The 12,409-nt window shown below is 50.3% G+C and overlaps 1 protein-coding gene across 2 annotated transcripts in view; it reads right to left on the bottom strand.

Annotated features, from left to right (window-relative positions):
- LOC115541952 (netrin receptor UNC5D) overlaps nucleotides 1-12,409 on the bottom strand; it is a 182,600-nt gene that overhangs the window by 13,096 nt on the left and 157,095 nt on the right. For both annotated transcript variants that reach the window (XM_030353927.1, XM_030353926.1), the window contains exon 14: nucleotides 9,874-10,104. In XM_030353927.1, coding sequence (XP_030209787.1) covers nucleotides 9,874-10,104 — 231 coding nt within the window. The remainder of the gene's footprint in view (nucleotides 1-9,873; nucleotides 10,105-12,409) is intronic.

Below are 12,409 nucleotides of genomic sequence, written 5' to 3'. Positions count from 1 at the left end.
TTATTTTAATTATCATATATTCAAATGGTGATTTAGAACATAGATTTAACACATTGAGGCAAAGGTGAGGGAAAGTGTGTTTTAACATATTTTGTGCAACTTTCCAAAATAATGTGTTTAGTGACATTAGGTTAAGAATAGGTCTCACCAATAACACGTATTGCATCACTCTTCCTTCATGGGCGGCTGTCTGATGGAAGAGTACTTACTGGCTGTTTATCAATACAACCAGGCACTTCCTGTGAACGAACAGTGAACTTATGAGAGCGACATCATGCAGTGCCTTGGCTATTCATTCTCACGCCTTGTTCACACATGCGTCCGTTGACAGATGGGGGCTTTTTGACGTATCTATCGTTTTCCGGGTTGTATTACAAAGGCGATTTCATTGGTCAGTGTCCTTGCGTATTTTTACATAACGCAGTCTGATTGGCCTGCGGTTCCAGCGCTGCCTGAAAAGTTGAACATTTCTAAACTTTTTGACAGAACAGACGGACCCACAATGCATTTTGCGAGCGCCCCATGCAAAGTCAAGGTAGTGTGAACAAGGAGGCTGCGGCATTCATCCACCACAGCTAGTGGGCGGAGCCTCCGCAAATGGCACTGTTGTTTTTTTTGGTTTGGTTTGCAGGGAAACCCTCCTCCTTACCCCGGTGACGGCATAGCAGCGGTGGCAACCATTATAAAATACATCTAATTAATTACCCTAATTATCTTGGAAAGTGGCACATAATGAGGTAAAACCCGTTCCCGCCGCCCTGGTGTGTTCGACCGCGGGGCAGACTGCCGTTGAGCAGCACCCCGGCACGCCGCACCAGAAACCCCACTGAGAGCGGCTCCTGATTGTTGTAATGTGTTGTTCCACAGACGCGCGCCACACAGAGTGGAATAATAACCCGCCTCACATTTAATTACCTGCACCTTCAATTAGGCTTAGCAGGGGGGGCGGGGGGGGGCAAGTATCTCTAGTGTTTGTAATTAAAAAGCCCCGCTTTGGCTCTTCTAAGCACCTTCCCCCGTGGCTTCAGCGGGCTGGACGTTTTAAACAGAGGTGGAGGAGAAACAACCAGATAAAGTTCATGTGCTGTTAACTTCCAGGAAGGAAGCGATTCATTGGGGGACCGAACGCACAACTCATGTCTAATCACCAACAGAACAAAGGCAATTAAACAGAGTTTACAAAGTACATGAGCATCCCCCCCCCCCAAACACAAACACACACACACACACACACACACACACACACACACACACACACACACACACACACACACAGAAACAAACAAAGGCACACAAACACAGGCACACAAACACACACTAGCTTCAGTCTCTCCTGAGAACTCATTCCATTGAATGCCTGTAATTATCTTCAACTTGTGTAGAAATGCAAGCCACGAGGATCATATTGCTACAGTGAATTCAGGTACGTGACTATATAAATGCTATCTATACCATAGTGTATTTAAATCCTGCTCTTCTGTAAAGGCATCGCACATACGGTGATTGTAAATTATTTGATTATGAATATAATTGTTTTGTTTGTGATGATGTTTGTGTTCATTAGGTGTTCATAGTGTAAAACATAGATGTATGCATTACCCATACATTAAAGCATATTTAATGGATGGACTTTACCAGTAGCATTTAAAATTCCAGGGTAAAGTCAATGATAACTACAGACTTATCAACAAACCATGTTGTTCGTTATTCTTTTTATGTTCTGCATACCAGGGTTTTATTAGGCTTTCTTGTTTCTTCAAGAGTCATTTACGTCCAAAAAACATACAACGTTTGGCAACCTCGGTCGGCAGCGGCTGCGATTCCCGAAACAAACGCTCGAGCACAGTTCAGGGATGCAAACACATGTATGACAAAAAAAGAGAGAGCTACCCGAAGTCGGAAAAAATGTGACGGCATGATATCCTATTATCATGATAAGGCCTATGCTATATGCTATATGCCTAGAAAGATAAAAACTATATTAGTTACTCAGTTAAAGTGACTTTTTAAACTAAGTTAATTTATTTTCCCACACACACAAACACACACCTCTGCCTTGGGTTTCGGAGAAGCTGTGCAACACTTTGTGTAGTTATTGTTGTTGTCACTTTCCTCCGATGAATGTCTGCCTTACAGTGTGCATACAGGGCATGTACACCCCTGCTGATATAATTAATTTATTTAATGCAGAGTGTGCACTTAGCACATCCTTTTTTCTAATTTTTTGGGAAAAAATCAGACAGTGGAAAGTTATGTTTCACTGAATTCACCTCAGTCGTGACTTCTAATTTTAGCCCTGACCACTTCCAACTGAACTTGCACCCTGTGTCCTGCTGCACAATAAGTGCATCCTTCTCCGATATTTCCCACCACTATCCTCGGGTCGGGCCGGGCCTTTGATCAAGCGTTTTTATTTTTATTTTTATCATTGGTTTATTGGCCTAATCTGAGGAGAAATCTATGCCATAAACAGAAATATTATAGGCCTTTATTACACAGGTTTTCTCAATGCCGCGGAACGCTCCGTTCATTTTGGTAGTAGTCCGGTGACTTGTTAACCCCAGCGTCTTCCGTTGCTAAGCGACGTCACCGTCTTTGCGGACAATTTATAATTATTGCTCTGCTGATCAACACTACGAATGCTGGTAACCAGTGCTTAATTTGTCCAGCGGGAGCTCCCGGAGCGCTGGGGGGGGGGGGGGGGGGGGGTCCGTAGCGATTGTTGACGGGGGGGGGGGGGGGGGGGGGGGGGGTGTCCGTAGCGATTGTTGACGGTGGGGGGGGGGGGGTCCGTAGCGATTGTTGACGGGGGGGGGGGGGGGGGGGGGGGGGGGGGGGGGGGGGGGGTTGTATCGTCGACCTACGGACTTCAGTGGGGGTTTCATTCCATCTATACACGGGTGTACGCCTGCAGCACGGGGCACCAAAGTGCCTATTCCCCACGCAATGTTATGTCGTACTTCATTGATTACCGCTACGCAGCGCATTTTTTTTTTATACTGCTCGTGGCGGAGCTGGCGGAGCGCACGTCAGAGCTTCCGGAGCGCGCGTCAGAGGTTCCGGAGCGCACGTCAGAGCTTCCGGAGCGCGCTCCCCCTTGCTCCCCCTCAAATTAAGCACTGCTGGTAACGAATAAATTGTAAAAAGGCACACCATGTGAAGTTATTTTTTTAGTTTTGGCAAGTAGCCGTGTAATGTAGGCCCATAGAACGTCGCCGGTCATTATAGAAAATAAGCCCCTTCAGGGCGAAGCAAGACGCCTTCGCTGCACGTCGGTGTACTGTTCGCCCTGTCTGGGCTTATTTTCCCGATAATGACCGGCGTTCTATACATTATCCCTTACATATATATTTAGCAGAGTAGGCCTAGTAACAAATGTGTACAAAGTTACATATGTGTTAAAATAAATGTCGGGTTGAAATCGGCCCGGGCTCATAATTACAGTTAATATGTCGTGTCGGGCCGGGCTCGGAGAGAATGTGCACGGGCTCGGACCGGGTTGGGCCTGATTTTCTGGGCCCGAGCTAAACTCTAACGTGCGCATGCGCATCCAATATTTAACCTTCAGTTGACGCGACGGCAAGGGCTGTGATTGGTCCCCTAACAAAATCATTTCCGGAATCACTTTTCTTTACTTCGAAGGCTCGAGGGGTCTCAGTCAGTCAGATTACGGAATATTGACACCTGCACGCGCACACCGATCGACGCCCCCCCCCCCCCCCAAAAAACAACTCTTCGGATCTGCACGAACCACACAGGTCCCCAAAATGTACGATAAAAAAGTGACTCACGCCAAAAAGCGCGCCGTTTGCATGTCTGACAGTTGCGGTGCAACAGTTTTATTACTGCAGCTCACAAAAGAAAGGGGAAATCATACAGTAACTCAAGTTTCTTCCACACTGGGGCAAAAAGGGTGAGGGGTCTCCTCGTCCGGTCCGTCGGTGAGGTCGGCGTGGCTCCCGCTCCTGGCTTCTCCCGCTCCACTCGGCTCCCTCCCGGCACGAGCCACATGGCTGAGAGAGCCCCGATTGAGTGGAGAAGCAGGCTATTTAATCTGCTTCTCCACCGGTTCCTCAGGTGCTCTTCATCTCCTTAATTGGCAACGGCCGGGTTGCCACAAATGTCATTTTACATTTTGCCTAAAATATCTTCAGTTCAAAAAGCATATTGAACCTATTGTTGTTTTAGACTTTTGAATTATTAATAATAATAACAATAATAATAATAATAATAAATATAGTTGCAAGCAACCATGACGGGGGCCCTGCTGTCTGACCGTATCACTGTATTACCGACAGTATGACCATATGACAGACAGTATGACTGTATGACAGATATTGTGACCGACAGTATTACAGTATGACCATAGCCTGCCAAGGGCAGATTAGCGTATATTTTAAGCAATAGAAGTCTTCCGTACGTGGAGGTATGGTGAACTTGGTCGGTTGGTTTGCCGGAATTTAGCATACCAAAACAATCACCAACCATGTTCCTAAGCATACTGTGTCAAAATCCACTGTCAAACAGACGTTTTTTTTAATTACGCGAGTACCGCTTTAAGGCCCAGCCTGCATTGTACATGGCTGCCGTTCAGAAAGACAACTTCAAACAAATACATCCAATTTTTATTTTCAGATGTCGGGTGAAATTTGGCACGGGTATACTATGGAATCTACCCTTTCTAGTCATATATTACAGATTTCGTAGGACCCCTAATAACAATAATTGACTAATGGAATTAATTATGTAAGTACAATACATTATAGTATTTTGTGTGTATGCACAATATACCGAAGATGAACCTGCAGAATCCCCCTCTATCTTACAAAACCTGTCTGGAGACTGGAGGAGACCCGAGACTTCTGCATGGCTCAGTTGTGTACTGTGTTGTTTGAGCTGTTATGAGCGATCTGCACTGTGTTGCTGTGTCTCTGGATGGAGGCTGACGGCCACTAACCTCATGTTCTGAGGAACTCAAACCAGTCCGTCAGTTGAAGTCTAGAAACGTACATATTATCAGAAAATTTGGACTGTTGCTGTCGTTTCTCCCTTTTGTATTGTGTTGTGTTGAGCATTGTGGTCAGAGCTTCTGAACCAACTGATGACGTTCATGGTAACGTAAACATGCCACTGAACCTCAAAATAATCCTAAAACACTCTCCATTCAAACCTAAAACTATTGAATTGGTTGTTCATCACCTCCTGTGACGATACTAGGAAAATGGTTCGTTTTAGGGTTAGGGTAACACAGAGTTACTGACGTCACACAGAGGGGGCGGTGTTGAGGTGCTCAGCACAGGCAAGTATCAACAGCTGAGTGGGCAGGTGGAACTCAGAGTTTTGAGACTGAGTAGAGAGTCCGGAGGTGAGATTCAGAGTGTAAGAGAGTCTCCCGATGGACACGCATTGCTAGGCGACTTCGATTAGAGAACCTTTTGGATTTTTATATATACGCTGAACTTAAAGAAGAATACAAAGCGCGGGCTGGTCACCTGGAGACGAGGTGCCGGTGCGGCGGGACACGGAGCTGTTTGCCTACGGTGGCTGTGGACCTGTGGTGAGTACCTCGCTCCTAACCCCCTAGATAGGTTAGATTGCACTCACACAGGGAAATAATAATAATAATAATATCTTCATTTTATAATGCGCTTTTCAGGTACCCAAAGTCGCAGATTACAAAGTCATAGAGGGGGGGGGGGGGGGGGATTACAGACAGGGGGACAGTACAAGCAGGACACATGTACATTTACAGGCAAAGAAGTGGGGGGGGTATTACAGACAAGGGGGACAACACAAGCATACACAGCACAGGCAGAAATAAAAAATAAATAAAAAAAAACAGAGTTATTGAGATGTAACAGGGGGTAGAAGTGTAGGCAGTTATGGTGGCTAGGGATAGGGAAGATCATAGGCTTGGGTGAAGAGGTAAGTTTTGAGGCGGGACTTGAATGTTGTGAGTGAGGGAGAGTGGCGAACAGATTGGGGGAGGGAATTCCAGAGTCGGGGTGCTGTGCGTGAGAATGCTCTGTCGCCAAAAGTTTTTAATCGGGATATTGGTGTAGTCAGGGTGAGAGTGGAGGAGGAACGGGTGGCTCGGGAGGGGCGGTGGGGGAGGAGGAGGTCAGACAGGTAAGGGGGGGCTAGGTGGTGAAGAGCTTTGAAGGTGAGGAGGAGTATTTTGAAGTTGATGCGCTGCTTGATGGGGAGCCAGTGGAGAGAGTGGAGAACGGGAGTGATGTGTTCACGGGACCGGGTGTGGGTGAGGAGGCGGGCAGCAGAGTTTTGGACCATTTGGAGTCTATGGAGGGAATGGGAGGAGATGCCAGTAAGGAGGGAGTTGCAGTAGTCGAGGCGAGAGGAGATGAAGGCATGGATGAGGGATTCAGCGGCAGGGGGGGGGAGGCAGTGTCTGATTTTGGCGATGCGGCGGAGGTGGAAATATGAGGTCTTGACGATGTGGCTGACATGGGGAGTGAAGGTAAGGGTGGGGTCCATGATGACACCGAGATTGCGTACCAGGGTGGAGGGGGTGATGGTTGAGGAGTCGATGGTGAGTGAAATGGGACCAGTTTTATTGAGAGTGGATTTGGTGCCAATGAGGAGGAGCTCAGTTTTGTCACTGTTCAGTTTGAGGAAGTTGTGAGTTAGCCAGGTTTTTATTGTAGAGATGCAAGTTTCGATGTGGGTGAGGGGAGGATTTTGGGGGGATTTGGTGGTGACGTATATCTGGGTGTCGTCGGCGTAGCAGTGGAAGTCCAGGGTGAGTTGGCGGAGGATGTGACCAAGGGGGAAGAGGTAGCAGATGAAGAGGAGGGGGCCGAGGACTGATCCCTGGGGGACCCCCTGCGTAACTGGGGAGAGGGTGGATGAGTGACCGGAGAGGGAGATGAACTGTTGCCTGTTTGTGAGGTATGATGTGAGCCAGTCAAGTGCAGAGCCCTCAACACCCAGTTGGCGCAGCCTTTGTAGGAGGATGGAATGGTTAATAGTGTCAAAGGCTGCGCTGAGGTCTAGTAGTAACAGGATGTTGAGGGCACCGGAGTCTGCAGAGGTGAGGAGATCATTAAGTACTTTGACCAGGGCTGTTTCGGTGCTGTGAAGTGGACGGAAACCAGATTGGAGGGGTTCGTAAAGGTTGTTTGACTGGAGGTGGGTGTGGAGTTGGGCGGCGACAATGCGTTCAAGTGTTTTGGAGAGGAACGGCAGGTTGGAGATGGGGCGGTAATTGGAGAGGTTGGTGGGGTCGAGGGTGGGTTTTTTGAGGATGGGGGTGATGGAGGCCAGTTTGTAAATGGAAGGAACATGGCCAAGGGATAGAGACTGGTTGAAGAGGGTGGTGAGATGGGGGATGAGAGCAGGGAGGCAGGCCTTGGTTAGGGTCGTTGGGAGGGGGTCAAGAGAGCAGGTGGTGGTTTTAGAGGCAGTGAAGATGTCTAAGATGTGAGAGGAGTCAACAGGGGAAAAGGCGGTGAGGGGAGGGGAGGGTGGGTGGTCAGGGAGAGGGGGGGGGGGTCAGGGGTGGGGGGGGTGATAGAGTTGACGGCGACAGCAGTCAGGGAGCTGTTGATTTTGGAGATTCTGTCATTGAAGGCAAGAAGGAAAGAGTTGCAGAGGTCAGGGGAGGAGGGTGGTGTGGTGTCCAGTGGCTGGAGCAGCTTGTTGACGGTGGCGAACAGGGAGCGGGGGTTCCGGTGAGAGCTGTTGATGAGGGTGGAGAGGTGGGCAGATTTGGCGGCTTGGAGAGCATCACGGTAGGAGGAGATGTGTTGCTTGTAGGCTTCGGCGTGGACAGTGAGGCGGGTTTTTTTGAGGAGTCGTTCCAGTTGGCGGCCCGTCTGCTTCATGGTGCGGAGTTCCGGGGTGTACCAGGGGGCAGGGTTGGTGTATGAGACAGAGGAAGTTTTCCAGGGGGCAAGAGAATCGAGGGAGTCGGAGAGGGTGGTGTTTAGCATGGCAGCATAGTCATCGGGGGAAGAGGGGGCGGAGTCAGGGGGGAAAGCAGAGGATATGAGCTGGGAGAGCGTGAGGGGGTTGACTGACTTGATGTTGCGGTAGGTAGTGGTGCGTTTTATGGGGTTGTGGGGCGAGGGTAGGGGGGCGGAGAAAAGGATGCAGAGATGGTCAGAGAGTGCGAAGGGGAGGGGGTGGGGGTTGGATATGGGTAGGAGAGAGGAACAAACTAAGTCGAGAGTGTGGCCTTTGGTATGGGTGGGGAAGTCGATGTATTGGGTGAGGTGGAAGCAGTCCAGGAGAGAGAGGAAGTCAGACGTCAGTGGGGCGTTTGGGCAGTCAACGTGGATGTTGAAGTCACCAGAGAGTAGGAGGCGGGAAGAGAGAGAGGATGCGATGGTGAGGAGGTCAGACATGTCAGTGAGAAAAGAGGGGTGGGGCTTTGGGGGACGATAGATTAGAATGGCGGTGATAGAATTGGGGAGGGAGAGAGCGAGGTATTCAAATGATGAGATAGATGGAAGGTTGAGGTTCAATTCAGTGATGGATGTAGATTTTTTGTATATGACAGCAAGACCTCCCCCACGCCCGGAGAGGCGGGGTTTGGCAATGTACCTGTAGTTGGATGGAGTGGCTTGGTTGAGAGCGTAGAAGTCCAGGGGCTGTTGCCATGTTTCACAGAGGAAAAGCAGGTCGATGTTGTTGTCGAGTAGCAGTTCAAGTAAAATAGGTGATTTGTCGAACACTAGTCCAGAGTGAGGGGATAGGTGAGCCATCTTTGGAGTGTTGGTTGTGAGAGAGCCCAGAGCGCCGGTGGATGTAACGGGGCCAGCGAAGGATCCCAGCTGAGCTGGCTGCAGAGGCAGCAGCAGCTGGGAGACGGTAGTTGTGGTTGAGGAGGTGAAGGTCGGCAGCAGTGTAGGTGAGTGGACGAGAAGTTGGTGGCGTAGTGGTAGTCTGTCCAAGGAGGAGATGTAACATAGCGGCAAATGAGAATAATCCGTTTAGTAAACTGGCGGTGGCTAGAAGCTGGTTAGCTAGAAGCTGGTGGGCATGGAGTTGAGGGAAAGCGGCAGTGGACCGGGTGTTGAAGTTGGTGGAGTGGGTGGCGTTGGTTGCCCCGGACGATGTCTGCACGGCAGGTAGGACCCGCAATGCCATGGCGGGCCTCAGCAGGCTGTAGCAGGCGAGCTGAGAGGGAGTGGAGGCTCCCTCCAAGAACGCCAGCAAGATAGCCAGACAACCGAGCCCAGATCACGCAGTCCACACACTCGAAGCCGGGAGAAAACAGATGAGTCCAGTGATGAGGTGAGTCCGGAGATGGAGAAAGTTAATCCAGCTGCTAGCTAGCTGGCTAGCGCAGTAGATGGTCCAGGAGTGAGGGAGGAGAAGAGTAAAAACGGGTGCAGCAATGACCGATGAAGTTGAAGGAATACGGATATGTAGACGGATATGTAGACGGGAACAAAACAAAACACTAGAAACGACTAACAAAACACGAACGATTGGGACAGAAGCGGCAGTCAACAAACTAGACGCCAGCGTTGCTCTAGCCCAAGGGAATCACGACACAACGTAACGCGACACACAAACACACACACACACACACACACACATATTGAGCACACATATTGGAAAGATAAAGAACAATACTCAAGTTCAGCAAACCACTGTCTACCCAGGTTATGAGGAGTACAGTAGGCCAGCGTCGTAACAACTCCGCCCTCTCCTTTTTCTATTCATCCTTATAATCCTCATCACCCTCCCCTCATTATAAGCCTCATCATCATTTCCTTCTACTCATCGCCCTACCTCCTCCTCTTCCTCCTTCTCTTCCCCCTCATCCCTCCCCCTCTTCCTCCTCCTCCCTCCCCCTCCCCTCCCCCCCCCCCCCCTCCTCCACCCCCCCCCCCCCCCCCTCACCTGCAGGGCGTGGAGGGTGTCGTCCACGCAGTACACCCTCAGGTTGTAGCCCAGCGGGTTGCTGAGGTCGGGGCTCCCGAACACGCCCAGCCTCAGCCTCTTGGCGGCTGCCTGGCTCAGGGGCCGGCCCACTAGGGCGTAGCGGCCCGGGCGGCCCAGCAGCAGGTGGCACCGCTCCGCCTCCAGGAGGCCGTAGCAGGAGGTGCTCTCCTCGTCCATGGACATCACTTCCTGTTGAGGCAAGATACTGGTCAGCAGGGTTGGAACAAGAAGCCCTCAATCCCAGGCCCAGTCCAAAACGGGCTTCAGGACCCCGGCCGCTTCTACACCCTCTAAAGCAGGGGTTCCAAAACCTGTTCCTGCCGTGACCCCCCCTCTGAAATCACTTGGGGTACCAGACCCCCCCCCCCCCATAGATGTTTTTTGTTTTTTTGTAAACCCCATTATTCTTTGCTATATACAGTTATGTAATATAGTCTATTTCTTCCGATAAAAACAATGGATGGAACAGCCCAGACACGTAGGCCTTTCCATACACATCAGAGCAGTAGGAGAGTGTCCCCTCTCCGCTGAGACCCTCCTGGTCCCCGCTGGGACCCACTTGAGCGTGACCGGCGGTCGGCGTGACGCACGGCGTGCTGAGAGCGAGCGGCCGGCGCCCGCACCGCCCTGGTGTCTGGAGTCGCCGCTCTGACCGTAAAGATGCGGCGGCGGTGTTATACCAAATCACATGGAGGGCACCGGACTGACGGATCATACTGACACACCCACAGACACTCCTCAGAGGCGTCTTTGATAAGAACCGACAACAACACGAGAGAAGGGAGTAGAAACAACGCGCTTCACGTTGCTGGATCTGCACCACAGACCTTCCGGTTTCAGGGGTGCGTGACGGATAGCCATACACACGGTGCGCCAGGGACCTGATTATGGCGCTTAGGGTCGACGTGCAGTGACTTTTCAAGTAGGCTTCATTGGTGCCAACCCCTAGTCTGAGAACCACCGCTCTGAAGGGCCAAGGAAATCCTCCCCAAATCCTAAAGGGAGGGAGCCTTGAGAGGGAGCGCACAAGAGACAACCCTCATTCCAGGGATATAGGGAGTGCAAGAGGTGAACAGGCAGCCAGACATTTAATGGCGGCATAAAACAAGCATAAATTAAGGTTAAGTCAGGTTAAGGTAAAGCACCGTCAAGATTTAACTTTACGACCTAGATGGAAGAGAGTGGAAGAGGAAGTGAGGGAGAGAGGGCAGGCAGAATGTCGTGCACTAGCCTGTAGTGTCGCTCACTAGCCTGGGGTTTTGTGCACCAGCATGTAGTGTCGCTCACTTGCCTGAAGTGTAGTTCTGCGTTCTGATTGTTCAATCTAAAATGTGTACAGCTCACTAGAACTACTTTTTCATATGGGGAAACAAGTGAAAATAATGACAAACTTCTCCTGCTCTTGTCCTCCAAGCGTTCCTGCAGTGTAAAGGCTCTCTGTGCCATTCCCTTCCCACAGAGCAGCCAAGAAGAGGGCTAAAAGCTTAGTAGTGGTAGAAACGTACTTGTGGTAAAAGAGTACACGTTAAGAGACACGATAAATAAAGATAGAGGGAGCCAAGGGGACGAGAGGGAGAGCCACGGAGTGTGCATTCGAGAGAGAGAGAGAGAGAGAGAGAGAGAGAGAGAGAGAGAGAGAGAGAGAGAGAGAGAGAGAGAGAGAGAGAGCTGTAATGTCAGTAAAGCCTGGGGAGCAGGGATCGTGGAGACATTTTGCACGAGATAAAGTGCTCATTATTTCACACTGACAGAGAGGGGTCACGCTGTTGCTTCTTCTTGAGGGACAACTCATGCCCTCCCTCTCCCCCCTCTCTCATATCTCCTTCCTTCAGTCTCCTGCCTTAATCCTCCCTCCCTCGCTCTCTCGTTCCTTCCCTCCTTCAATTTCCTATCTTCACCCTCCCTCCCTCTCCCCCTCCCCCCTCCCTCATCTATCCATCCCTCTTTTTTTCTGTTCTTCCTCACTGACATCTCCTACTGGACTTAATCCTTTTTCCTTCTCTTCTCATCTCAGTTTTTTCCCGATGGCGTATAAAACACAAATGATGGCTCTTTTCATGGCTCCCCTTTTTTTTTTGTGCGACACGTTTCTGCTGGCAAATTACATCCAGTGTAAATGTCACACACACACAGACACACACACACACACACACTCACACACACAAACACACATTGACAAGGGGCGGGGGGGGGGGTCATACAGGATTTCTCCGCAGGCAACACAGAAGAGTGTGGCTCTGGGGGCGGGGGGCTATCCTGCCCTATGAGGTCCCCAATGTCTTTTGATGGGGTTAGCTTAACATTACAAGAGTATCCAACACGCGTGAGGCTATTCTGCTGGGGGATGCACTAATGTGGATGAATGGATGGAAGGGGATGGATGGATGGATGAGACGAGGTGTTTGAAGGAGCTACATGTGAGGAGCCTCATGCTCACACATTGCTTTACCACCCCGCCTCCAAAAAATTTCCGTTGGAAATAATTTTCCTCCCA

This window comes from Gadus morhua, chromosome 4 (genome assembly GCF_902167405.1).
Source record: "Gadus morhua chromosome 4, gadMor3.0, whole genome shotgun sequence".
Classification (NCBI taxonomy): Eukaryota; Metazoa; Chordata; class Actinopteri; order Gadiformes; family Gadidae; genus Gadus; species Gadus morhua.
The sequence above is the reverse complement of the archived record's forward strand: the minus strand, read 5'-3'. Positions and strand labels throughout refer to the sequence as shown.